The 26,269-nt window shown below is 48.1% G+C and overlaps 1 protein-coding gene across 9 annotated transcripts in view; it reads right to left on the bottom strand.

The window, feature by feature from the left end:
* Positions 1-26,269, bottom strand: part of EML1 (EMAP like 1) — an 883,632-nt gene that overhangs the window by 30,232 nt on the left and 827,131 nt on the right. For all 9 annotated transcript variants that reach the window (XM_078660158.1, XM_078660161.1, XM_078660155.1 and 6 more), the window contains 3 exons: positions 18,128-18,216; positions 10,967-11,064; positions 10,794-10,881 (listed from right to left, as the gene is read on the bottom strand). In XM_078660158.1, coding sequence (XP_078516284.1) covers positions 10,794-10,881; positions 10,967-11,064; positions 18,128-18,216 — 275 coding nt within the window. The remainder of the gene's footprint in view (positions 1-10,793; positions 10,882-10,966; positions 11,065-18,127; positions 18,217-26,269) is intronic.

Below are 26,269 nucleotides of genomic sequence, written 5' to 3'. Positions count from 1 at the left end.
ACTCTCCCCCTGTACCTGAAAGATCCCTGTCATTGGCTTCTTTTAAGACCTGGCACCCCAAAGAGTGTCCTATAGCTGTTTTCCACTTGCTTTTTATGGCTTATCGTACACCGGGTATCGTATTAGATTACAAAGATTTAATACATTTAGTGAAAACCATTGATTAATTGTTTCTTTGAAAACTCATACCGCTGGAACCCTCTGATGGATTTTTGTAGTTATGGTGTCCATTTAAAGATAAAAACACAACCTATTTTTAGGTCTCGCAACCTATCGATGCGCGCAAGCGCATCGAGCGGAGCGAAAATTCATGTCCTAAAAATCCTCGTGAAACCAAGGGCTTCTTGCGCTGCAGTTTTGTTTAAGTTCACGTGAATCACGTGATCAAACAAGCACGCGCATCAGCCTCCCTCCCTCCCTCCTAATTGCATTTTTTTAACGCCCGCCGCACAGCACATCAAAGGGCTTCGCCCAGCGTGCGCTCTGCGGCTTCTCCTCCCCAAATTATTCATGCATGTACTTTCAGTTTCCCGGCCGCTCTTGTTTTGCATGTTTTTGTATGCATGTAGAACACGCCTATTATGGTAGCTTTCTATTATTTTGCTCTTCTCAAGTACTTTCTACACCACATTCACCTCATTCAAAATGCTCCTTTTTTTAAAAAAAGAGCTTTGTATGCATCTCTGGATCCTTAGACACAGCGTTCCTTCTTACGTTTGCAGCCGGGTCTTTATTTCTGCACAGCATGGAAATCTGTGTTTTATAATACCCATCTAATGTCCCTCAGTTTAATTGCTCTCGTCCAGGCAGATGCTCTTTCTCCTTCCTCCCAGCCACCCACTAGAACGCCCTTCCGTTGGACATTCATGCTCACCCTAGCAGTCATCGCTTTAGATAACGTTTGAAAACCTGGATATTCTTTTAAGTCTGCTTCTTTCTCTAGCTTTCCCTGGTACGAGACGTGATGGCAGCACACTGCACACACAGCATTAATGTGTTCAAACCTAGGACAGAGGTCTCCAAAGCTTTGGTGTGGCCAAAAGCTCCCTTTTCCTCAGGTTTGCACCAGGAAGCAAAATCGTGGATGAGAGAAGAAAACGTACGGAAAGCTTCACTTCTTTTGGGCCATAAACTTTCAGGCCGTAGCAGCACTCCTCCCACACCTTTGAAGTGAAGCTTAGCTTCACTTCCAAGGCCCCTGCTGCTTCACACCCTCATCGCCGCTCGGCCCCCTCCCCTGCCCGCCGTGTCGCATTTCTCCTCCCCCCTCCCCTTCTCTGCCCTCCCTCCGTCTTGTTGGTTAAGCATTTCATGAGTCTATATGTTTACCAGCTTTCACCTTCTCTGCTCAAGTGCCCTTCCATATTGCCACCCCTTATACTACTTGTTTCTCTCGTGTACTTCTCCCCCACCCCCGCTCTGTGGGGCTCTCGCCCTTGTGTACTTCTCCCCTACTTCCTAGGTTGCTGTCACTTCCCTGTGTTCTCGATGTCTCTTGTCCTCCTCTCTGGCTCCTGCGCTCTGTGTTCTTCTTTCCTTCGCTTCGTGCGCTCTTCACATTCCATCAGATGTGTTTCTTCCCCACCCCTATGTTATTTCTCCTCCCCCCTCCCCTTCTCTGCCTTCCCTCCGTCTTGTTGGTTAAGCATTTTCTGAGTCTATATGTTTACCAGCTTTCACCTTCTCTGCTCAAGTGCCCTTCCATATTGCCACCCCTTTTCCTACTTGTTTCTCTCGTGTACTTCTCCCCCACCCCCGCTCTGTGGGGCTCTCGCCCTTGTGTACTTCTCCCCTACTTCCTATGTTGCTGTCACTTCCGTGTGTTCTCGATGTCTCGTGTCCTCCTCTCTGGCTCCTGCGCTCTGTGTTCTTCTCTCCTTCGCTCAGTGCGCTCTTCACATTCTATCAGATGTGTTTCTTCCCCGCCCCTATGTTACATTTTCCCTTCTGCTATGCTTTACCACTCCTTGCCCCATCTCTTCCCCCACCCCCGAATTTGGTCCTTTGTTAGCAGAGTAACAAAGGACCACAGTCCCATGTTTGTTTAAATTTGTGTTTGCGCTAAAAATCTTAATTTTTTATTTATTGATCTTACTTGTGTCCGCTATTTAGGATCCGTAAATACAAAATTAAAGCAAATGCGCCTGCATCATAACGCTGGCACGTGGCTCTATCACATGCGCTTTATTATTGTGTTTTTGTTTTACCATTATGGTGTAGACCATCTTCTAAAGACAGGTCTGAAATGTGAGGCCTGTTGGTTTGGCCTGTGCTTGTTTATTTTATTCCTCTAAGTATATGTTTTCATAATGTACAGTCCTGTAAAGTAGGGAAATCCGGCTGATTCGGGAACATTAGGAAAATAATTTTCTTCAAGGAAAAAAGTTTAACTGGGCATGTGTATTTTTTTTACGTTCTTGAATAAAAGTTGATTACTTCGACTTGGGGTACTGTTGCTAGCAGGGTAGGCCGAAGCCTCGAATCAGGGACGCAGATGATATATTAGTAGGTGATTCGGAAGGCCTGTCCACTGCTTTTCTGCAGACATATTTACTTTCTGTTTTCTATCAACTCTCACTGTAGTTATTCAAAGGGCACACATAACTTTCATTGCTTTTTAACTTGCAAAATGCATCTCACACTGCGGGAAGCCACAATGGCAACTGCAACGCGATCCACGGGAAATTAAACTTTTATCAAAATCAAAGTTGATGTGACATGAATAGGATATTGTGCTGCAAAACTAAATACTTATAAGGTCCCACAAGCGAGACCTATTGGCAATGCCAATGCTTGTTATAAATTGATGTTACATTTTTAATGTGATGCATTGTCTTATTAGTCTACTGTTTTGGTGCTTCTTGTTGCTTTACACTTGTTACTTTGATAAAGCCGGACTGCTGAGTCACAGCTACCCAGGGCTAAGGTTTAACAAACAAACCTGATTGGACCGGATAAGGGTTTGTCTCATTAAACGGTGAGGTCATACAACCACACCATATAATATTCCACTTTCCTCAAAGGTATTAACCATGGGCGAATCTCTAGCCCACAGCTTGTGCTAATATCCTCGCTTCCAAAACGCATTTCAATTTTCTTTTTAAAAGGCAGATATTTGCGCACAAAACAAAAAACAGCCATTCACATTCAGTTCATGGTGTCCCCGTGCTCCGGTCATCGCATTTTTAACGTAATTAATTACATGACGCAGCATACTGGCATAATCTTGGGCATTTCGAGCAAAAACGCAACACGAAATGCCGGAAATTAAGACATTGCAGGTGTAAACAAAGTTTCATTCGGGTTTAGTAGAGCAGCAGGTTTTCAAAATCAGTGATGTTAAAAAGGGAAGTCAGCGACACTATGGAAATTACTATCTACTAAGGAGTACTTTGATACCGAATACGAGAACAAATACAAATTATGATGTAACCCTTTCACAGTGCAGACAATGATTTGTGAAAAAGCAACTATGTCCAACGTATTGAAAACCTGGTTGCAATAAAATGACTGGTTTTCTGAACAAGGCAAAAATGACTCCTAGTTCTTTGGGACAGTTAGAACTCTACATGTAGCCTTGTGTGATTCCTGAAAATACACATCTTAAGAACGAATGCAGAAGAGAAATGTAAGTAGCAATGTTGAGAATTTGTTTTAATACACCGTCATAGTCCGCAACTAATTTAGAGCTCAAGACTTTTCCTTTTTTTAATTGCAGACTCTCAGGAATAGGACTCAATGAGGCTAATGCAACTAGGCAGATTGTACACAGTACATTCTTCATAGTTTGGAATGCTTTAGTTTGGGTCATCAGCTCTGCGGCAGTCTGTCCATGAGCTCCCACTGCTGTGAACTCCTTATGGAGCAGGGCAAAGTCATAAATGATAGTCGTTAAAAACCCAAAATGAGTAGTCACAGAATTGCCCACTGTCCGCTGAGCCACTAAAAAAAAAAAAGAAGGTTATATAGTAGGAATGGCTCGATGTAGGAATGGCTCATAATCGAGCCACTCCGCATACTCAAGCATGCTTTGTTGGAACAGCTGCAGAAAAGAACGCTTTGGATAAACTAAGGTATGGGCGCAGAGATTTTCAGCTCTCCGGGCAAAACGGAATCTTACCAACTGAGGCGCTCGCCCAAGCTCTGGAAACAAATGCAGTCTCAGGCCTATTCCCAGAAAATAAGAGCCATCTCTTCATTGTCCCCTACTGCTGCTACCTTGTCTCGCTTTAAGTATTGACCCTGGATAAACATTGGTTTAGGTCAACATTGATTGCTACACAAAAAGAGTGAAGGTGAAATGCTATTGAGAAGCAGTTTCAGTTTTTTTTGTTTCAATGTCCGGTAATCCCATCTGTGGAAGGCACAGGAGACTTGCAGCTATGGTATGTGCTGAAACAAGGACACTAAATCAAGGCCTACTAGCGGATGATGCTGCAACTTGTTGTCCAAGTGCAACCTTGATAATGCTTTGAGGATCTCAAAGAGAGGATGTAAACACTAGCAATAATGCTTCTCTCATCATGAATAATAAAAACAGTACAAGATTACCATTTCATACATAGCTTATTTTGAGGGGCCACAAGGCAGGTTTAGGCAATGAGATTTCACACTGCTCCTGGCAGAATTAAACCCACTGTCTGAACGTATCTGATATTTGTATCGAGCAAACATAGGCCGAAAGGCAGCATAGCGCTGTGCAGAATCCACATTGATCACAAATGAACAAGTTACTTACCTTCGGTAACGATATATCTGTAAGAAACAGTAGTTAGTATTAGATTCCTTACCTTAGAATATCCCCAGGCGTCAGTCTGGATCCGGAAACTTTTGCGTTGCAGTACCCATGCGCGTCGGTAGGCGTCGTATGCAGGCGTCCCCTGCGGCTCCGCGTCCGTCGTTGGCGTCGTGATGACGTCGCTGGAGTATATAGACGCCGCCTCCACGCGCTGACGTCAGTTCTTTGCACACAGCTTTTCCGCGCCAGAACACGCAGAGCCATGTAAGAACCAACACTGGTGCCATGCGAAACTAGGGCCCTGAAGGGGATGACCTTAACCCTATGTATCAGTTCGCAGAACGGGGAGGATGGGTGGGGCGGTAAGGAATCTAATACTAACTACTGTTTCTTACAGATATATCGTTACCGAAGGTAAGTAACTTGTTCATCTGAAAGAAACAGGTTAGTATTAGATTCCTTACCTTAGAATAGATACCCCAGCAATACCAACCCCGGTGGTGGGTCTGCGAACCAATACAGCTTACACCAGAAAGTCCTGGAGGACAGAACGGCCAAAGAAGCCATCCCTCCGGACTTGACTGTCCAGGCAGTAGTGCCTTGCAAACGTGTGCAGCGAGGCCCACGTAGCCGCCTGACAAATGTCCTGCAAGGGGACTCCCCGGCCCAGGGCAGTAGTAGCCGCCGTGGCCCGAGTGGAATGGGCCCTCAGCCCAACAGGAGGCTCCTTCCGAGCCAAAGAGTAGCACGCTTTGATGCACAGGACGACCCACCGAGAGATGGTCCGCTTATGCACCGCCCGTCCCTTCTTCGCACCCACGTAGCCAACAAACAGTTGGTCATCCACCCGGAACTGGCGAGTGCGATCCATATAAAATGAAAGCGCACGTTTTAGGTCCAGACGATGGAGCCGCTCTTCATCCTTTGAAGGATGCGGAGGCGGGAAGAAGGAGGGTAAGGTGATGGACTGCCCGATGTGAAAAGCAGAGACTACTTTGGGCAGGAAAGGTGGTCTAGTTCTCAGAACCACCTTGTCTGGATGAATGGACATGAAAGGAGGTTTGACAGAAAGAGCCTGGAGCTCACTCACTCTCCTGGCAGAGGTGATGGCAACCAGGAAGGCCGTCTTTAAAGTCAGGAGACGGAGAGGACAGGAATGAAGTGGCTCAAAGGGAGCACACATCAAGAAGGTCAGAACCAGGTTCAAGTCCCACTGAGGCATCACAAACGGAACAGGTGGATACATGTGCGTGATGCCTTTCAAGAATCTCGTTACAATAGGGGACTTGAACAAAGAAGGTTGATCAGGCAGCCTTAGAAAGGCCGAAAGGGCAGAAAGGTAGCCCTTGATAGTGCCCAGAGCAGAGCCCTGCTGGGCAAGAGAGAGAAGAAAGAGGAGAACCTCGGATAGAGGGGCAGAAAGAGGGTCCACAGCCTTTGCTGTGCACCATGCCACAAATCTGTTCCACCGGCAGGCGTATACCGACTTTGTGGAGGGACGCCTGGCTGCCAGAATCACATCACAAACTTCAGGAGGCAAGTCAAACGGCCTCAACTGTCGCCGCTCAATCTCCACGCCTGGAGGTGGAGACTGGACAGGTTCGGGTGGAGGACCGTCCCCTGCTGCTGCAACAGAAGGTCCTCCCGAAGGGGCAGGCGGATCGAGGGACCGACTGACATGCTGAGTAGCTCGGGATACCAGTACCTTCGAGCCCAGTCCGGAGCCACAAGGATAACTTGGGCCCGGTCGCGCCTGATCTTCAGCACTCTGGGCAGAAGTGGTATAGGCAGAAAGGCGTACAATAGACCACAACTCCACGCGCGCCGAAAGGCGTCGCGGTGCGAGTGCCGTCTTGGAAACTCCAACGCGCAGAACTGATGACATTGCGCGTTCTCTTCTGTGGCGAATAGATCTAACCAAGGCTCTCCCCATTTCAGAAAGAGGCCTTGCGCCACGTCTGAGTTCAGACGCCATTCGTGATCCACCGAGCACCGACGGCTGAGTTCGTCCGCCCTGGCGTTCAGAGAACCTGCCAGGTGTTGAACCGTCAGAGTCACGCTCTGACGTTCCAGCCATTGCCAGAGACGTAGAGCCTCCTGGCAAAGGGTCCACGACCCCACTCCGCCCTGCTTGTTGCAGTACCACATGGCGGTGGTGTTGTCCGTGAACACCTGCACTACACTCCCGTTGACAAAGGGGAGGAATGCCTTCAGTGCTAGACGGATCGCCCGCAGCTCCAACAGGTTTATATGGAGCCGGGACTCAGCCGGAGACCAAATGCCTCTGATCTCCGCCTCTCCCAAGTGGCCTCCCCAGCCCTGGAGGGACGCGTCCGTCACAACCACGTGCTCCGGTTGGGGAAGGGAGAGGGATCTGCCTCTGACCCAATCGCGGTCTGTAAGCCACCACTGCAGTTGTCTCGCAGTGCCCTCCGAGATCAAGACATGGTCGGACAAGTTGCCCTGATGCTGGGCCCACTGAAACTTCAGGTCCCACTGCAGAGCCCGCATCCGCCACCGGGCGTGATGCACCAGAAGGATGCAGGAAGCCATCAGCCCCAGCAGCCGCAGCGTCAACCTGACCGAAACCCGGGATAACGGCTGAAAGATGGGAATCAAAGCCTGTATATCCCGGACTCGCCGTTCCGGAGGATAAACCCGAAACTGCGCCGAGTCGAGAACCGCTCCGATGAAAAGGAGCTTTTGAGAGGGACACAGGTGTGATTTCGGCACATTGATGGAAAACCCCAGCTCGTGCAGGAGGTCTGCCGTCATCTGAAGGTGGTGGACGACTGTCTGGGGCGAGCCCGCCTTCAGCAACCAGTCGTCCAGGTAGGGGAAGACTGAAACCCCCAACCGGCGCAGATGGGCTGCGACCACCGCCATCACCTTTGTGAACACCCGTGGGGCGCTGATAAGGCCGAATGGGAGCACGATAAACTGAAAGTGCTCGTGGCCTACCATGAACCGCAGGTAACGCCGGTGGGCCGGCAGGACGGGGATGTGAAAATACGCATCCTGCAAGTCCAACGCTACCATCCAGTCTAGCGGGTCTAGAGCAGCCAAGACCTGAGCCAAAGTCAACATCTTGAACTTCTCCTTCCGGAGGAAGCCGTTGACGTTCCACAGATCCAAGATAGGACGTAGGCCCCCTTTGTCCTTCTTGGGTACCAGAAAGTAGTGGGAATAGCAACCACGCCCTACTTCTGGCCCAGGAACGTGCTCGACGGCCCCCTTGGCCAAGAGGGCCGTAACTTCCTCCTGCAGAAGTGTCAAGTGGTCCCTCACGGTGGTTCTGCGGTGGCATGGCTGGAGGAGTGGTCTCGAAGGGGAGGGAGTAGCCCTTCGGACGAGCTGCAGCACCCACCTGTCCGATGTGATTGCGCGCCAGCGGGAGTGGTGATGGCGAACCCTGCCACCCACTGGCGTCACATGGGCCTGAAAGCACGGACTAGGAGGATTTGGAGGCCGATGCTGCGGGGGGGGGGGGGGAGGGGAGGTGTGGTCTGACCTCGCCGTTGTCCCAGACCGCCTCCACGGCGGATTCCACGGCCGCCACCGCGTTGAGAAATGTTTTGCGGCGCGTGGCTGGCAGCACGTGAGGGACCGCCCCTTCCTTGGCCACGAAAGGAGCGAAACGAACCCGTTTGCTGGCGCTGGGTCGAGAGACCCAAGGACTTGGCCGTGACCCTGGAGTCCTTGAAGCGCTCCAGCGCGTGGTCCGCTTTGTCGCCAAACAGGCGACTGCCATCGAACGGCATCTCCATCAAGGCATTCTGGACATCTGCCGAAAAGTTGGCGGACCTCAGCCAGGCGTGGCGACGAATCGCCACCGTCGTGGACATCGCTCTGCCCAGCGAGTCGGTCGTATCAAGACCACACCTGATGGAGTATTTTGCTGCGTCTCGGCCTTCAATCATAGCCTTGCCGAGCTTTGCCCGTACCTCCTGCGGGCATTCTGGCAGCAGGTCTGCGACCGTATCCCACAGAGAGTGGGAGTAGCGGCCCAAGAGGCATGCGGTGTTGCAAGACCGCAGTCCCAAACTCAGGGACGAGAAGACCTTTTTTCCATACTGGTCGTACCTCTTGGATTCCCGGTCGGGCGGATGGGAATGTGGTCTGGGAAGTCGAGGCCTGGATCACCAGACTCTCAGGGGTGGGATGAGTGGACAGGAACTTGGGGTCATCCTTACACGGACGGTGGCGTCTGGCCACGTTCCTATCAACAGGCGAACCTGAAGCGGGCCTGGACCACGTGCCCAAAAGAACGTCAGACAAGGCTTCGTTGAACGGCAGCAGTGGCTCCTGTGGGCATGACTGCGGTTTGAAGACCTCAGTGAGGATGTTAGGCCTCACGGCCGCGACGGGGAGCTCAAGGTGTAAGGCCTTGGCAGCCCTCATCAGCACCACTGAATAAGCAGCCCCCTCCTCCGAAGCCACGGTAGGAGGCGAGACAAAGCCAGGGTTATGAGAGTCGTCCAGACCACTGGCGTCACCCAAATCACCTGTCCAGTCCACATTGTACTGACACTCGCGTGACAGAGGGTCCTCAGACCCCTCCCAACCCTCTCCGTAATCTACATATTCACCATATTCGGTATCAACAATGTAGACCGGCTCCCCGGGGTCCACAGGCCCCATCGGCGTCGGACTCGGCGTCGCCGGTCCGACTCCGCGTCCGGAGTCGGAGAGGGTATGGGGTCGGCGCCGCCCGGTGCGGGGGCGGCAACCCCGATGGAATCGGCGCCGGAGAGGCCGGTAGACCAGTCGGCGTCGACCCTGAGGGTCCCTGCGGCGCCGGGGTCGGAGCACCCGAACCGCTAGGGCCCCCGGACGGAAGCACAGGGCCCGAAGGCGCCGTAGGCCCCGGAGGAGACAGTGCTCTCATGGCCATGAGGAACTCTTCTATCTCCCCGGGCGTCGCGCCTTGCCCAGGGACCGTAGGGTATGGAGCAGGCCGCGCCGGCGACTCACGCGGAGCCGCGGGGGTGGGGCCACCCGAACCCCCGGCCGCATCGCGCGAGCGTCGGGGGGGGAGTCGGGGGTACGATGACGACGCCCCGACTTCTTGTGTTTCCTACCTGAGGAACCAGAGGAATGGTGACTACTTCCGGAGCGCTTGTGGCGGCTCCGCGACCGCTCCAGACAGCTCCCTCGACCTCCGCCCGGACCGGGACCGCTCTCGACGCGGGGCCGACACCCGCAGCTCGAGTAGCTTGCGGGACCGCTCCCGCCTAGCTTTACTCGTCAGGGCCCGGCAGTCGACACAGTCATCCACGGCATGGTCGGGGCCCAGGCACCGGAGGCAGAGTCGGTGATGATCCGTGACCGACATCGTGCGGTCACAGTCGTCACAGTTCTTAAAACCGGGCATCCTACCGGCACCGTAAGAAGAATCAAGGATTCTACAAAAAACTTTGGTCAAAAGACCGGAGTACTGCACTTCTCGGATCTGCGCTAACTGGCGCGGAAAAAAGAACTGACGTCAGCGCGCGGAGGCGGCGTCTATATACTCCAGCGACGTCATCACGGCGCACGACGCCAACGACGGACGCGGAGCCGCAGGGGACGCCTGCCGACGCGCAGGGGTACTGCTACGCTAAAGTTTCCGGATCCAGACTGACGCCTCGGGATATTCTAAGGTAAGGAATATAATACTAACCTGTTTCTTTCAGATTGAGTTCCTACCTGCATCAATAAAAGTATATTCATTAAATTGGGCTCGATTTTTAGGAGTTGATCAGAGTATTCATTCAAGAGACAGAAATTTGGAGAAGGATTCGGATTTGATGGATGGAACTAGAAATACGATAGCAAAACTGGATTTCTTTAGTTGTAGATTACCAAGGAATCAACTTTTTAAACATATGAATATATTTTAAACAATAAAATAACGATATATTGCAATACAGTAACTAGCACACTGCGTATTCCAAAGATACAAAACCCACAGCAGTGAATATCTGGACCTTTCAAAGTGGAGTGTTACTTTGCTCATTTGCTTCGTAAGACCTCTAGAACACAAGAAAGGGCACCAAAACATACATGTACTTACAGTATAGGATTTCGTAGTCTCCTGAATTGGACATCAAGTATTGGGCATTAACAGACCAGTCTAGGTGAGTGATGAAGCTGGAGTGGCCCTAGAGAGAAACACAATTTAATATGGATATTTTTGTAGCACTATGGATAGGCTATTAACCACCTGATATGTATAAATCAACTTACTGAGCATTTTCCAATTCTACTGTATTTTCTTCCATTGTCACTGACCCCATAAATGTAGATGTAGTTGTCATGGGAACCTATGGCCAAGTAATTCCCATCTATTGAGAAAAGCAAAAACAGTTGTATTAATTTACAAAACAGACTTATGAGACGGTCACAGGTATTATTCATGCGTTATTAAGTTTAGTAAGAAGTTTCTTGCAATATAAAAGTAAGGATTATTAAAAATCTTTACTTTGCAAGTGAGCCACCTAAAATTACACAATCGAGGGATAGAAGCCAAGACATCTCAGGTGCTGTCGCTGTGGAGAATAATTTTTATGGTTGAAATACAGTGTTTTACTTTCTTTTTGGAATTTAATGACCTGGATATCCAGTGACACTGCACTGTCTTGTTCAATACAAAAACATATTTAAGTTGTTATGCACTTAACTGGCTTACTAGTAACAACAGTTATTAAAAGAGACTGCCTCACAAGTTGCTTCTTTGAGGTGACCTGTTACTAATTAGACTTAAATTTCAGTTTTCCTATTTATATGGAAAGAAAATGCATACTGTCACGTGTGAAGATGCAGCATTTCAGTCTCCTGAGACCCTCAAAAGTCTGCGCGTGGCAAAAAGTTAGCTCATAATAGGATGTGCTTTAACATGCAAGTCTGCCCAAAGTTGCTAATTCTGTGTCCATGGATTTAGTTTGCTTGTGGCTTGCAAATCTGCACAGTACATTTACAGCCATTTATATTTTGTTTTGTGTTACAACAAACTACGTCCTACACCCCTTTCTTTCACACTCCCTGTACAGCAGCAAGATTGCTACATAATTCACTTCATTTTTCTTTCGGACTGCAAAGTGAGGAGTTTGTAAACACCAATCCACATGTTAAAAAGTATCCAGCGATTTGTCAGAATACATCTCATGACGTTTGACCTCTATCTTCGAAGTGCAGCAAATTAACAGGAATCTTTATTTATTGCTTGGGCTTTGCAACCTACCAAAAGTCAGCTTGGACCCACAGTTCAGCAAACACTGGCACAGGGAACTAGGCCAGTCCACTGGAACCAATGGCTCCTGCGCCGTGAGGAATAGCGTTTTTCCTGATCAACATGTACACATCTATTAAAAAAATGCATTTGAGCTCCAGGATAAGCGGGCCAATACGTTTTTTTGTCTATGTTTTATCATTTCCACTCATATTTTAAATTAATTTTAGCCATCCTTCGGTCTCTAAACTACGTGCTCAGGTTACAGTAATTCAAATACAATTGAACCTTTTCTTTGCGCCAATAATAATATTTTCCTGGAGTATAGGAACTCTAGTATGCATCATTTCTGTTCCATTAAAATGATATGAAAGGTTACTTTAATTTAACATTGTTATTGCAAATATATGGTATCACGTGGAGGTAGAACCAGGTTTCTTTTTTCTTTATGTGTCAAATGATTGCAATAAACAAAAAACCCCAGCTTTCCATTGCGAAAGAGATGTCCTTTGCCAATGCTTGTTTGCTCATTGGACTCATTATTTCATCTTGTGCTTCATGCCTTAGATTCTACTTCTTCTGTTAGGATTATGTTTTCTCACCGTGAAGCAAATAACCCATAAACCAGGGAAAATTGCCAAAGCACGTCAGCTGCTCAATTTACAGTGCACACACATGAGCCTTCCCTTGATTGAGGGAATGCCTTCAATGCCTCTGGGTGCTCCAATAGGTTGATGGGGAGTACGGATTCCTCAGGAGACCAGAGTCCACTGATCTACACCTCTCCAAAATAGCCGCACATCCCAGGCATGACACATCTGTCACTACTGTCAGATCTGATTGGGGAATAGAGAGGGGTCTGCCGCTGACCCAAATGGGGTTCGATAACCACCACTGCATATCTTTTACAGTTCCCTCCGAGATCTGGACCATATCTGATAAGATTCCTCCGATGATGCGCCCACTGGAACTTCAGATCCCACTGCAGAGCCTGCATATGTCAGCTGGCATGTGTCACAACCAGGATGCAGGACAATCAGCCTCAGAGTCCGTCTCACCAAAACCCAGGCTAAATGCTGAAACTTCAGTATCATAGCCCGAATATCCTGGACTCGCCATTCGGGAGGATTAGCATGAAACTGCACCATATCCAGAACAGCTCTGATGAAAGACAGCGTTTGAGAAGGAGTCAGTTGTGACTTTGGCACTTTAATAGTGAACCCCAGTGAGTGCAGGAGGTCCGCCATAGTTTGGAGGTGGGAGACTACTGCCTTCAACAGCCGGTCATTGAGATAAGGGAAGATTGGCACCCCTGATCTCAGCCAGTGAGCTACAACCAACGCCATCACCTTGATGAACACCAGAGGGGCGCTGGTAAGGCCAAAGGGGAGAACACTGAACTGCAAGTGTTCATGACCTACTGTGACCTGCAGGCAAACGTCTATTTGCAGGCAGGATGTGGATGTAGAAGTATGTGTCCTACAAGTCCAACGCTACCATCCAGTCTGCCGGGTCAAAGGCAGCATGGACTGGAGACCATGAGCATATTGCATTCCTCCTTTTATCAGGAAGAAATTGAAAGGGCACAGGTTTCCGATAAGACAAAGGCCTCTGTCCTCCTTAAGCACCAGAAACTCACAAAACCACAACCTACTTTTGAGGCCAGTACCCTCGCTATGGCTTCCTTGGCTAATACAGCCCAGACGTCCTGGCGGAGAAAGGAGAGCCTCTGTCAGCATGTCGCGAGTGGGGTGTGGCCCCTTCGGAAAATCTGGAGAAACCCAGTGGTATGATGTTATTGACCTCTAGTGGTGCAGTGGATGGCGTATCCGGTCGCCAACCGGTGGCCCATGATGATCGGAGGGCAAACTAAAGAAGCTTGGAGGCTGCAGCTGCCAGGAAAGTGGTAGACTGGCCTGACCCACGGTGTCTGTGGGTGCCACACTCTCAGCCATGTAGGGGCTGGGATATTTGTGACCCGCCGAGGCATGGCAGGTAAGGACCGTGCTAGAAACCCCTTCTGTGGCCACAAAAGAAGAAAAGGTGGACTGGGTTGACAGGGGGCCCATGCAAAAGCCCAAGGACTTGGCCGTGGCTCTTCTGTCCTTGAAGTACTCCAGCGCTGAGTACGCCTTGCCTCCGAAGAGACGGGGGCCATCAAAGGGCATGTCCGTAAGCGTAGCTCAAACATCATCTAAAAAAGCCAGTTGGCCTCAGCCAGGCATGGTGCCATAAAGCCACCAATGAAGAAACCGCTCTGCCCAGCGAGTCAGTAGTGTCCAGCCCATAGAGTTGTGAACTTAGCTGCACCTCTCCCATCAGCCATGGCTTGGGAGAGTATGGCCCGGACTTCCTCCAGGACCACGGACAGTACTTGTGCAACCAAAGGGAATGGGAGTAACAGCCCAAAAGGCATGGGATGTTCACAGAGCACAAAGCCAGGATGGCAGAAGAAAACCTGTTCTTGCCCAAGGAGTCCAGCCTTTTGAATTCCCTATCCAGTGGGGTGGTAGGGAATGCACCAGGATTTACTCCAGAAGCTGTCCAGGGTGGGGTGTTGAGTAAGGCAAGAGTGTTTCCCTGGGGTAGGTCGATGGCTGTGGGCAATTATCCTGTTTACAGGAGCCCATGTGCAGGGCTTGGACAAGTCCCCGAGCAAGACGCCCATGAGGCTTTCATTAAATGGGAGCGCACTTCTGAAGGGGTGACTCCTGGTTGAAGCACCTCCGTCAAGACAGTCAACGTAGGGCCGCGTAAGGTCCAGGACCTAGGCCGCCCTCCTCACCTCCATAGTAAATTAGGCACCTTCCTCCATAGCCAGGGTAAGAAGAGAGAGCAAATTAGTATCTGGAGAGGTGTCCCGTCCACTGGCATCTGCCAATTCCTCGCACCAGACCATATTAGGGCCCCCAGGGGCTGGTATTTTTCAATCTTCCCCAAGTCCTAGCCTATAGAAATAGGGCTGAGGCTCTGGCCAACAGTGAATGGCTCCAGTCAGCGTTGGGCGACGCCCCTCCTGCTCTGTGTCGGGAGTCTGGGATAAGAATGGGGATGGTGCCAGTGGCACCAGGAGCATCAACAGTAGGACCGGTGCCGGGGAAGGTCAAGAGGTAGCTCGACTTGCACTGGTCCCACTGGTCCGGATTAATCTATGGATCCAAGGGGCTCAACTGGCACTGAGGGAGGACTTCCAGTGGGGAACCAGTAGGGGCCCCCCTCAACCAGAGTGGGCCAAAGGTGCTGCACTGGGGATGAGCTGGCCAAATATGAGGTGCAAGGCCTCAAAAATCTCTGAGATGGGCGGGGGTTGCTGTGGGTTCCAGAAACTCGGGTGGTAGACACAGCCCAGGCTAAACCACATAGCCAGGCCTCGAGTGACTACACTGCCTCGCCTCGTCGGACTTCAAATGATGGGGTGAAGTAGAAGTCCTCTTCCAATTTTTGCTCTTCTTCTTGTGGGACTTACTGGAGTGGGATGACTGATGAAGATCAATGGCTCTGCAACCAATCCCAGCACTTTCCTCTCGACTGTTGCAGCACTGCATACAGCAAGGAGCTAAAGGGATCACAACCTCAAGGCTTTGGAGTGCCAATGCACGGCAATAAGTGCAGGTCCTTACGACGTGGCCGCTCTCAAGACACCAGAAACAAACAAGGTGCGGGTCCGTCACTGACATTTGCAGTGACCAGCACTGCGCAGGGCTTGAATCGAGCCTTCCTCATTGACATCTCTGCCAGACCAGAAGACAAGTCTAAACAAGCATTGGAAATGCAATAGGTCTCGCAATAGAAGGAGCCAGATAATGAAGTTTCTGTGCCCCCCCTCCTCCCTCCGTGCCCATGAGAATAGCTCTCTGCCCCCTCCCAGCTCCCACCGCGAATCTGACGGCTCTGCCCGGGATCGCTCTGCCAGCTCAGCTGGAAAGGAATGTAACCCTTGCAGCGCTGGGAGGAGGGGAGGGCAGAAGGGGGGGGGGGAGGAGCCGAGCTGAGCAAGAACCGAGGAGGAACTGAGCAGGGTCGAAGAGGAGGGAGCGGGTGGAGGGGGCCAGAGGAGGGGGGCGTGGAGGGGGGCAGGGGGGACTGTGAGGGGAGAACAGGAGAGGCCGGACAGAGGGGAGGAGGGGCTGAAAGAGCGGGAATGAACCATGGAGGGGGCACACAGGGTGAAGAGAGGGGCGCGAGGTTTGAACAGAGTATTGAAAACAGGACAGGGACTGTGCGTTTACGGGGAGCAGTTAAAAGGTGGAGCAGAAACCAGGGTGAAGAGAGGGAGGGTAACAAAGGACGGAGAGAGAAGGATGAAGGGAAGCAGAGTGAAATAAATCAAATACAAAATAAATAAAATAAGAGAGAAAGCAAAAAAGAGGTCGAGAACAAAAGGAGGGCAGAGAATAAATGAGACAGCAGAAGGACAGAACGAGGCAGGAAAGAAAGAGGGGAAGGAAAGGATCGAGAAATACAAAGAAAAGAGAAGGGAGAGCAGAGGACTAGAGAAGGACTGCTAGAGGCGGAGAGCAGAAGGCCACAAAGAACAAAAGCGTGAAAAAAGACAGAAGAAATAGGGGCCGAATAAGAGAAAAGAGAAGAAACAAAGAGAGTGGAGAGGAAAACAGAAGGATGGCCAGTGATGAAGAAAAGAAAAGACAAAGCAGAGCAATGCAAGCAGAGAGAAGGACAGGGAGGGAGAGAAAACACTGGGCTGAGGAACACAAACGGAAGAGAAGCAAAGAGAAGAGAAGCAAAGAGAGAAGAAGAACTAGAGAGCGAGCAGAGGAACACCTAAAGAACGGCTCGAGATACATACGAAAGGGGGGGGGTGACGGAAACGAGTCGAGTGGTGTAGAAAAGAAGGACGGAGAAAGGCAGGAAAGGAGGCAGAACGGCTCGAGATACATACGAAAGGGGGGGTGACGGAAACGAGTCGAGTGGTGTAGAAAAGAAGGACGGAGAAAGGCAGGAAAGGAGGCAGAACGGCTCGAGATAGATACGAAAAAGGGGGGTGACGGAAACGAGTCGAGTGGTGTAGAAAAGAAGGACGGAGAAAGGCAGGAAAGGAGGCAGAACGGCTCGAGATAGATACGAAAAAGGGGGGTGACGGAAACGAGTCGAGTGGTGTAGAAAAGAAGGACGGAGAAAGGCAGGAAAGGAGGCAGAACGGCTCGAGATACATACGAAAGGGGGGGGTGACGGAAACGAGTCGAGTGGTGTAGAAAAGAAGGACGGAGAAAGGCAGGAAACGAGGCAAAGGACAGTCAGAAACAACATGACGGTAGTCGGAGATAAGAGAAGAATAAGACAAGAAGGGGAAACAATAAAAGGTGTGAAGAGACAGAGGAAAGAGACAGACAGCAAGAACAAAGAGACCCGTGGAGAGAGGCAAAGGACAGGAAAGAAACACGGCGGAGAGAAGAAGAGAGAAGAGAAGAAATAGGCAAAGCAGAAGAGTACAGAAGAATAGAAAGACAGAGAAGAAAGGAGAACAACAAAAACAGACAAGAGCGGCAGGGAAACAAAGTACGGGCGGCCAACGGCCAGCCATGAATAATTAGGGGAGGAGAAGCCGCACAGCGCACGCTGGGCGAAGCCCTTTGATGTGCTGTGCGGCCGTGAAAAAATGCAATTAGGAAAGAGGGAGGGAGGCTGATGCGCGTGCTTGTTTAGTCACGTGATTCACCAGAACTTAATGAAAACCGCAGCGCAAGAAGCCCTTGGTTTCACGAGGATTTAGAGCACTTGAATTCTCGCTCCGCTCAATGCGCTTGCGCGCATTGATAGGTCGCGAGACCTAAAAAATATGAAAAAGCTGAAAAATACATCTGAAAATGACTGGGGGAAGCTTTCTCAGGATCTGTGAGTAAAAGAAAAGCTGTGTCAACGCACTGGGGCGATGCCTTTATAGGCACTGCACAAGTAAATTACAGAGCGGATGACGCAACGAGGAGCTAAACTACGCCACCAACAGGCACACAGGGGTACTGCTCACAAAACATTTACCGATTCAGTCGGACGCCTCTGTTTCACAGTTTTAGTTATTCAAAATCTGAGCAATATTAAATGTATAGTTTGGTGAATAGGCAATGAAATATTTGAAGTCTGGTATTAATGAAGAATTGAGATTTAAAAAAAATAAAACCTCTTGCTGCCTTCTTTGGTTAAATAAAATGTCAAGTACAAACCTGGAGAATATCGCATCACAGAGAGCTGTTCATTTCCGTCTGTGTGTACTGTGACCAAATCTTTTGTCTCTGTGTCCAAAACAAACCACCTGCAAGATGTGAAAAAACAGATCAAAATGTGAAAGTATAGAAAATTACATCTCAACAGTTATCTTTTGCGTGGTGGTAGGTTCCTTTTACTGAAAATAAGTACTGATGGAGCCTCAAGGGGCTCACCCCTTCCCCCCACCCAAAAAAATGTTTTACCATTCACAACAGATGGATTTATGAAGACAGCAAAATAATAGTAGATAGAAATCTTCCGTATAGATGCCTGACAGACATAGAAGAACAAGTTACCTAAATCGGCAAGGCTCTTTCTGGTGGATACTATCTAATCGCAGATTCCTAACTTTGTGACTATCTCAGACCCTAGACTGCATCTAGAAACTCGAAAAGCAAAGATCTTGCAAGCCAAATGGTGGTGTTGTGCAGCTCTGCACCGACTTCATTACACTTCAAAAGTAATCAAAGGAGCCGCATATAATCGCAACCCGTACATCAGTTCCTTTCTTTCCAGGCCTTCAGTCGTGGATCCAGAGATCCACTCCTTTTTTCATATCTTGACTAAATGTTTTCCTGACAATAGGTGACATGAATTCTTCTAAGTCTACGGGGTTTAAACCTTGTAGAGACTGCTGCAAACCGATGTCTATGACAAATCCCCACAAGGTGTGCAGCGGGTGTTTGCGCTTGGTGCACGACTCCAAGGCCTGTGACAACTGCCCGGAATGATGGACCTGAAAGCCATCAGACAATGCAGGGCAATGCTATATGTGGAAGAACACAGAAAGGTTCAGTGGACAGATAAACCCAAAAGCCTTCAGAAAATACAAGACTTTATGTCGCAAACCACCGCAGGTTCTGTGCTCAATCCAAGTCGAGAGTGCAGACTTCTTCCTGCTCCCAAAGCTGCTCCTTTGAGATCTTCATCATGGCAGAAGCCATCGATTAAGTCCAACACGAAGCATAAGTCATCCAAGCATGACTCTGCCCCTTCCCACCACTCTCGATCTCCTTAGAAGGTGCGAGGGCATACCTGTGCCTCTAGGTGTCTTTCCTGTTCTACTGGAAGGCCAATTACAACGTTAGTCCCAAAGCACCCTGACTTGCTGGGTCCCCCTGGTGAGGGCACAGCAGATCGCAACCATTTTATGGCCACCAAGTCTATGTAGGAACTGGTCCTCAGATCCAGATTGGAGGGGAGGCTTTAATGCAGAAGCATGGACCACACCAGCTGTCTTAAATCTGATCATGTTGCATGGAAACATCCGGCCAGGGATCAGAATAGAAGACTATTATTTCCTGACAGAGGTTTTCTCTATAAGGTATTGCTGAGACAGGTATAGTAAATGCATCCAAGTGATTCAAACCAGAAGACAGCAGTCCCCAAAGTTTCCTGTAAACAGATGAATTGTGCTATGTTCCAGATTTGGGAAGAGGACTCTATGATGTATCCAGCCAACTTGACCGATCCCGGCAGCACCTGACTAGCGTAATACATTTTTGTAGGTTTCATACAAAATAAGAGCCGAAAGAGTTCTCTCAAAAAAGTGCAGGATCACTGCCAACTTACCAAAGTTAAGCTGGTGGACTGTAACCAATAAATCACCAGAGTATTACCCTAGGATGTTGTGTATTGGGCAACAATCAGTCCTATGAGGCTCGCAGTAGTATTTATTGCTAGTGCCTTTCAAATCTCTTCATCATGAATTGACTCTCCAAAATTATTAAAATTAACATCTTATTTTAGTCTAAACTGTGCATAGTAGTAACTATGAAGATAAACAAAATAGTGGCAATTAAAGTGATTCATTAACAAACTACTAAGAAGAATTAAAAAGCAAACAGCATTTCATATTTTCTTTCCATGGAAAGATGGAACCAGTTTCTGTTCTCCAACCAGTCGATTCCTGCCTCTACCTATGCTGTGTTTGCGCAAAAATAGCCTGTGTGAGTTTCCAAGATGGTCTCTCACCTGCATACATTAGCAGAAGAACAGATATGTTTGTTGTGTATCGAGAAGGAGAAATAATTAGCATATATTCATCTTGTTGCACCCCAACTTAATTCTACAGAACATTATAACTCCAGTGAATAGTTAATGCGCTATCAAGCAAATGTTACAAAATATACATTTGCAAACAATACTAAATGCAGCATGCTTTTACAAATGAGAATTGTGCACTCAAATGAATATATGCAATGCAATGGAGGAGACATAAGCAAAAAATATGAAGATTATGTCAAGGGCATGAGCAGCTGCTTGATAACTAACAAAGAACATTGGAAACAGAACTATAAAAAGTGAGGTCATGGAGAACAGCTTTTCCCATTCAGCAAGTGAGCATACAATTACAGATAAACTTATTTGGAACATGAAGACAGTCAAGGAATATATGTACTTATGTGGTATTTGTAGAATGTGAATATAGGGAAAAAAGTCAGTGGAGCCCTGTAGAGTGTTAAAGGCAAAGATACAGTGAATTCATTATTTAGGAAGTAGCTGAGTTCTAGGAGCATAAGTGTACTGTTTTTGCATTGGATTGTAGTGTTCTTTAAAGAAGTTTGTTTTCAGCTAAATGTAGCAGGGTTGAGTGGTCCAGATCCAGTTTTTTCTCCTTTCTTTTACACGTCTTTATCTCCGGTATGATGGTGTCTTGTCTGCAAGTGCATTGAAAGCCATCGGAGATGGTGTAGTTAACATCCAGACAGGCAGTGGAACTGCTCTTGATAGCCTTGTAAATAATTAAGCTGATTGTGTAGATGGGGCTAGCTCGAAGGTGGAGCCAGTGGAGTGCCATCAAGATGGGAGGCACATTTCCTCAGGCCATGTATGAGATGTACTGCAGCATGTAAGATGCCCTCAAGGATGCCGGGGGAGGGAATGGGCAGTGTGGAAACCACAAGGCCATATAGCAGATGCTTCCGCCATCCAGACAATAGTACATGGGCTTGAACAGCAGCTTTTTAGTTACTTTCTGTGAGGAAAGAAAGGTGCTCCACCATCATTTTCTTGCCACTGTGATCATTAATGGTGAAGTTTTATTCCCAGGATAAATCCAAGTGACTTGGCACTAGGTGAAAGTTAGGGTTTGATAGTATGCCATGCTCAAAAGCTAGGTTTTGTTCCCTACACTGTTCCATTTTCAACAAACAGCTGTTCAAGCGTGCTGTTCTCTTCCTAATTCACAGCCACCTTGAGAATAATGGGGCAGTGGCGTTTGTTTTTACTTTGGTGCCAACAAAACAAAAGGCTGAAAGAACTGCCATGGCACATCAAAGACTTGTAGGCCTAAAGTGAAACATCTAGTAATGGCTTGCAGTACTGCACCTTTGTAAAAAAAAAAAAAAAAAAAAAAAAAAAAATCAAGAGGAACATCTAGTAATGTAGTGTGGCACTGCACCTTTATGAAAGAACCCTCAAGCACTTTAGGTGTAATATCTGGAGCAAAGAAGTCCATTAGCTCCCAAGTGGGATCAGCCAGTGACAGCTGCTACAACTCACTGACTAAGCTTTCACCCTTTTTAGGGCTCGGACTCCTCCCCACTGAAAGTGGGAGGAGTTTGAGAACTAATGTTAAAGAAGAAAAAAAAGAAGTATCTCCTAGGGCCTTGGCGAGAGGAATTCCACACATTCCTTAGAGTTTTCTGTCATCTGGCCAGTGATTAGTCTTCCTTGTGTTTTCGTTTTAATAGGCTTGAAGTGATAGGGTAAATGTAGTTTTGTTCCGCCATTTTGGGCATATTTCGTTCGTGCTCGCGCAAAGAAGTACATAAATTATAATTAGGAGCTGTCAGGGTGCCTCCGTTAGTGAATCCAGATGGCCGGGCGCGTTCACAATTCTGCAGCGCTCAGCGCGCAGCTTCCTTGTTCTTGCATGTTATGACTACGTTGCGTTGTATGACTAAATGGGGATACGGTAATGGCGCCGCTTTAATTTCTTTCGTATGTCACTGAGGTCCAGACATGCCGATCATTGCGGTGGTCTCCGGGGCTTGTTTACATTTGGGCACTGGAAATACGGGGTACGAAGCAGAGTCGTCATTTAATCAGGACTTGTCATTTGCTGGTTTGTGCACACCGTTGCAGCTTCTGCCGCTCTCAGAGCTCTCTATCTTTGTCGAAGTTTAAACCCTGCTTCCTCCGTTTGTGTGTCTTTTACTTGCCGCGGGTTGTGTGCAGAATTACGCTGCAGCTGATGTCCAGAAGAAAGCGGAAAGAAAACTGCGGCGCATCGCTGCTCTCCGGCTGATTGGCTATATTATATATTTATAACGCCCAAGAATTGCTCTCTCTCTGTATTCGTTCCTGCGGTATTTTTAGGCGAACATAATAGTTTCATGCATGGAGGGTAAACATTAATTTTAATCTGAGTGATGTCATCTGCGTATAACAAGACTAGAGGCAACGACCCCCTCGTGATGATTTATCGAAGCGCCTCTCACATTTCGATGCTCGGCTCTTTAGATGCTTAATGCGAAGTTTACCGAATGTCCAGTACAATTTACTTTTCCGTGCAGAATGTTTAATATATTATTAAAATGTTATTCACAACTTTTGGATTCATAATCATGCCGCATTCTAGGCGGGCATGCCAGGCTGGGAAGCACAACTAAGGGAGGCGGTGGCCTCCTTCCAGACCGCGCGCCCCTCCCTGGCACCCAGGGGCGGGCTCGCGCTCCTTGCCGTGGTCACCCCCGCCTTGCCAGAGATGAGTTCCAGCTGTCTGCCTGGGGTTCCGCGCTGCACATCTCTCGCGTGCCCTTTCTCATGCTCTGTCACGTGCTCCCCGTAGATCGGGCACCCTTCCGATTCTGGGCAAAGGGCCGGGCCTCTTTCCTTTCCAAGATTGCCGAAATTCAACGGGAAACTACGGGATCCAGCCAGTGGGCATCTCGGGCCGACATTGGTGCCACCCGGGTGCTGCTGCAGCTCTCCGGTGGATCGTGGGATTTGTAGTGTAACACTTCCTCTTTACCCTGCTCCTAATCCCCATTAGTCACCTAGTGTCAGTTCTCCCTTCTGTGCCTGTTCCCACACAAGCTTGCATCTTTCCTGTTCTTCTCTCCTGTAGTCTTACGTCTCTCGTTCTCGGTACCTTCTGGGAAGGAAAATTAATAAATAAGACATACCATTCTATTCTGTATACCACGAACATGCCTGGAGATAATGTGTTCGGGTTTATGCTGTAAAAATAGCATTTGCCTGCAGTTATAGTTGGACCAGCTTGGAGGTCGGCCGCTCTAGCTGTTAAGCCACATCCTCTCGTCTGCCTGTTAAGAAACGTTAATATTTTTTGGGACCTGTCTGTCTACGCGTTTTTAGCCTTCAACTGAAGTCTGAAGCTTTTCTTTTTTTCCTCTCCCCTATAGCACACCAGTTTCTCTCTTTCGCTTTAAGCTCCTGTTCTGCAGAGCTTGGCGGCACGTGGAGCACAAAGAGCTTCTGTGATCTAACTTCTCTCCACTAACACTCTCCACTAACACTCTCCACTAACACTCTCCACTAACACTCTCCACTAACACTCTCCACTAACACTCTCCACTAACACTCTCCACTAACACTCTCCACTAACACTCTCCACTAACACTCTCCACTAACACTCTCCACTAACACTCTCCACTAACACTCTCCACTAACACTCTCCACTAACACTCTCCACTAACACTCTCCACTAACACTCTCCACTAACACTCTCCACTAACACTCTCCACTACCACTCTCCACTAACACTCTCCACTACCACTCTCCACTACCACTCTCCACTACCACTCTCCACTACCACTCTCCACTACCACTCTCCACTAACACTTTCCACTAACACTCTCCACTACCACTCTCAACTACCGATGACAGAGCACACTTACACGAAGGACATCACAGGCAGCAGCTGTGCAAGCTTGTTACACTCACAAGGATACCACAGGCAGCTGAGGTGCAAGCTTCTCCCACTCACAAGAAGGATATCACAAGCAGCAGCGGTGCAATATTCCCTCACACACTCACAGCAGGTACTGTGCCAAGGCAGCAGCAGCAACAGAGCAAGAGTCCCTTATAAAGAACAGGCACAGCACAGAGATGCACAATGCAATCTTCTCATACACACAGGCAGCAGCTGTGCAAGCTTCTCACACTCACAACAACGACATCACAGGCAGCAGCAGTGCAAGCTTCTTACACTCACAAGAAGGACATCACAGGCAGCAGAGGTGCAAGCTTCTCCCACTCACAAGAAGGACAACACAGGCAGCAGCAGTTCAAGCTTCTTACACTCACAAGGAGACCACAGGCAGCAGAGGTGCAAGCTTCTCACTCACAAGAAGGACAACACAGGCAGTAACGGTGCAATATTCTCACACTCACAATGAGATCACTGGCAGTACACACCACATGAACACACTCCATAACACATAGCAACAATACATTGGCATTTACAATGCCATTAGCTCAAACTCAAATAAATCCGAGCCCGATTGCATTTCTAATGCTTGTTTACTTTTGCTCTCGTCATCCCATAAGACTCTGGTGTTGAAGTCAGTAATTCATTCAAGGCTCAAATTCTGTTCCTGCCTTTATTCAGGGTACCTAGCATTTCACCATATTCGAGTGCAGAATGCTGCTATCCAACTCATCACTGGTTTGGGTAGAAAGGACAATGTCACACCGGTTAGGAAGGCATTGTCTATCAATGCAGGAAAGGACAAGATTTAAACTTGGCTGATGAATGATAACGTGTACTAACAAATTCTATACCCATCTAGGCAAGTGCACATAGGCACTTGCCCAAATTAACATAAAAGCATATCGATTCTGGGATACCTATGCAAGACCCGCATCAAGAGACCCTTGTTCAGATGGTGTGTCCCTTATAAATATTCTGAATGTCTTGTAATGGCTTGTGGCACTGAAGATCATGCAAGCTTTGCACAAGTTTGAAATTCATCTTCCCGGATAATATGCATTACCACACATCAGAATACCTACTTTTGTGCCATTGACGAACGCCCTGCCATTTTCTGTAGGTAAATTTCAGCAGGTCAAACGTCCCAATATTTACCTGGGCAAATACCAGTTAAATACTAAGAGATTGGGAATTTGAAGAGTCTTAAATGTGATTTGAAGGTGTACACCACACCCATTAAATACCTCAGCCCCTGGTGTTTAATGTGTGTACAGTAATTATCCCACCAGCATTTGCCTGACTGAACATTGGCGCTAGAGTGCAACACTGCAGACAAACTACACCTTACTGGGCTGATGGGTACACCTGCTTGTACGTCTTGTACCACAGATGTTGGCACTTTTCACAACACTAAATGGGAATGTAGTGTGTTTTGGCCTTTCTAGGAATTCACTTCCGGAAACCTACGTTTTGAGCAGAGAGACCGCATAGACCCATCCAGATCCTGAGAATACACCTTTAACGAAGGGGGATTGCCCAAAAATAACATACAAATATAAGAAGCATATGCAGTGCATGGGCATGACGAGGATTTAGGGCATAGTAATTGCAAGAATTGAGCCCACTCCCACACGAAATCTAATTTTCAAGATTGTGGCTCCATCGTACAGCCGTTTTAAGTTACCGCAACAGATATCAAAGGCAAAGGCTTTAACATAATAGCCGGAAGATACATGGAATTATGAAGTTGAAGAATCATATCCCTTAAGAATCTTACCAGATTTAAAAAAAAGTATCGTCCTGATTAAGGTGGAAAAAGATTAACTGTACACCGAAATGCCACGTCGACTGTTTTTAACATACTGTTTTTAAACATTTTCAGATATGAATTTGTTTTAGATTGTAACCCAAAGGGAGGGTTTTATTTAAATAAAAATACTTTAAATTTTACTTTAGATGTGATTTGTAGGAGACTGAGACTGACAACATTGTTATGCGAATTGATCGAGAGGTTTAGTAGAGGCAGTAATTTAAAGAGAAAGGTGCACTAAAGGTCACCTCACTTCTTTGGTTTGATAACCCCCTCCCTGACATAAAATACAGGGGTACCTTCCTCCCTCTTTTTTCCTTTCTTAGGAATATACATTAACTAATTACGATTGAAGATGTTGATGCTACATTAGAAGCCAGTGGCAGT

Source organism: Lissotriton helveticus, chromosome 9 (genome assembly GCF_964261635.1).
Source record: "Lissotriton helveticus chromosome 9, aLisHel1.1, whole genome shotgun sequence".
In the NCBI taxonomy this organism is placed as follows: domain Eukaryota; kingdom Metazoa; phylum Chordata; class Amphibia; order Caudata; family Salamandridae; genus Lissotriton; species Lissotriton helveticus.
The sequence above is the reverse complement of the archived record's forward strand: the minus strand, read 5'-3'. Positions and strand labels throughout refer to the sequence as shown.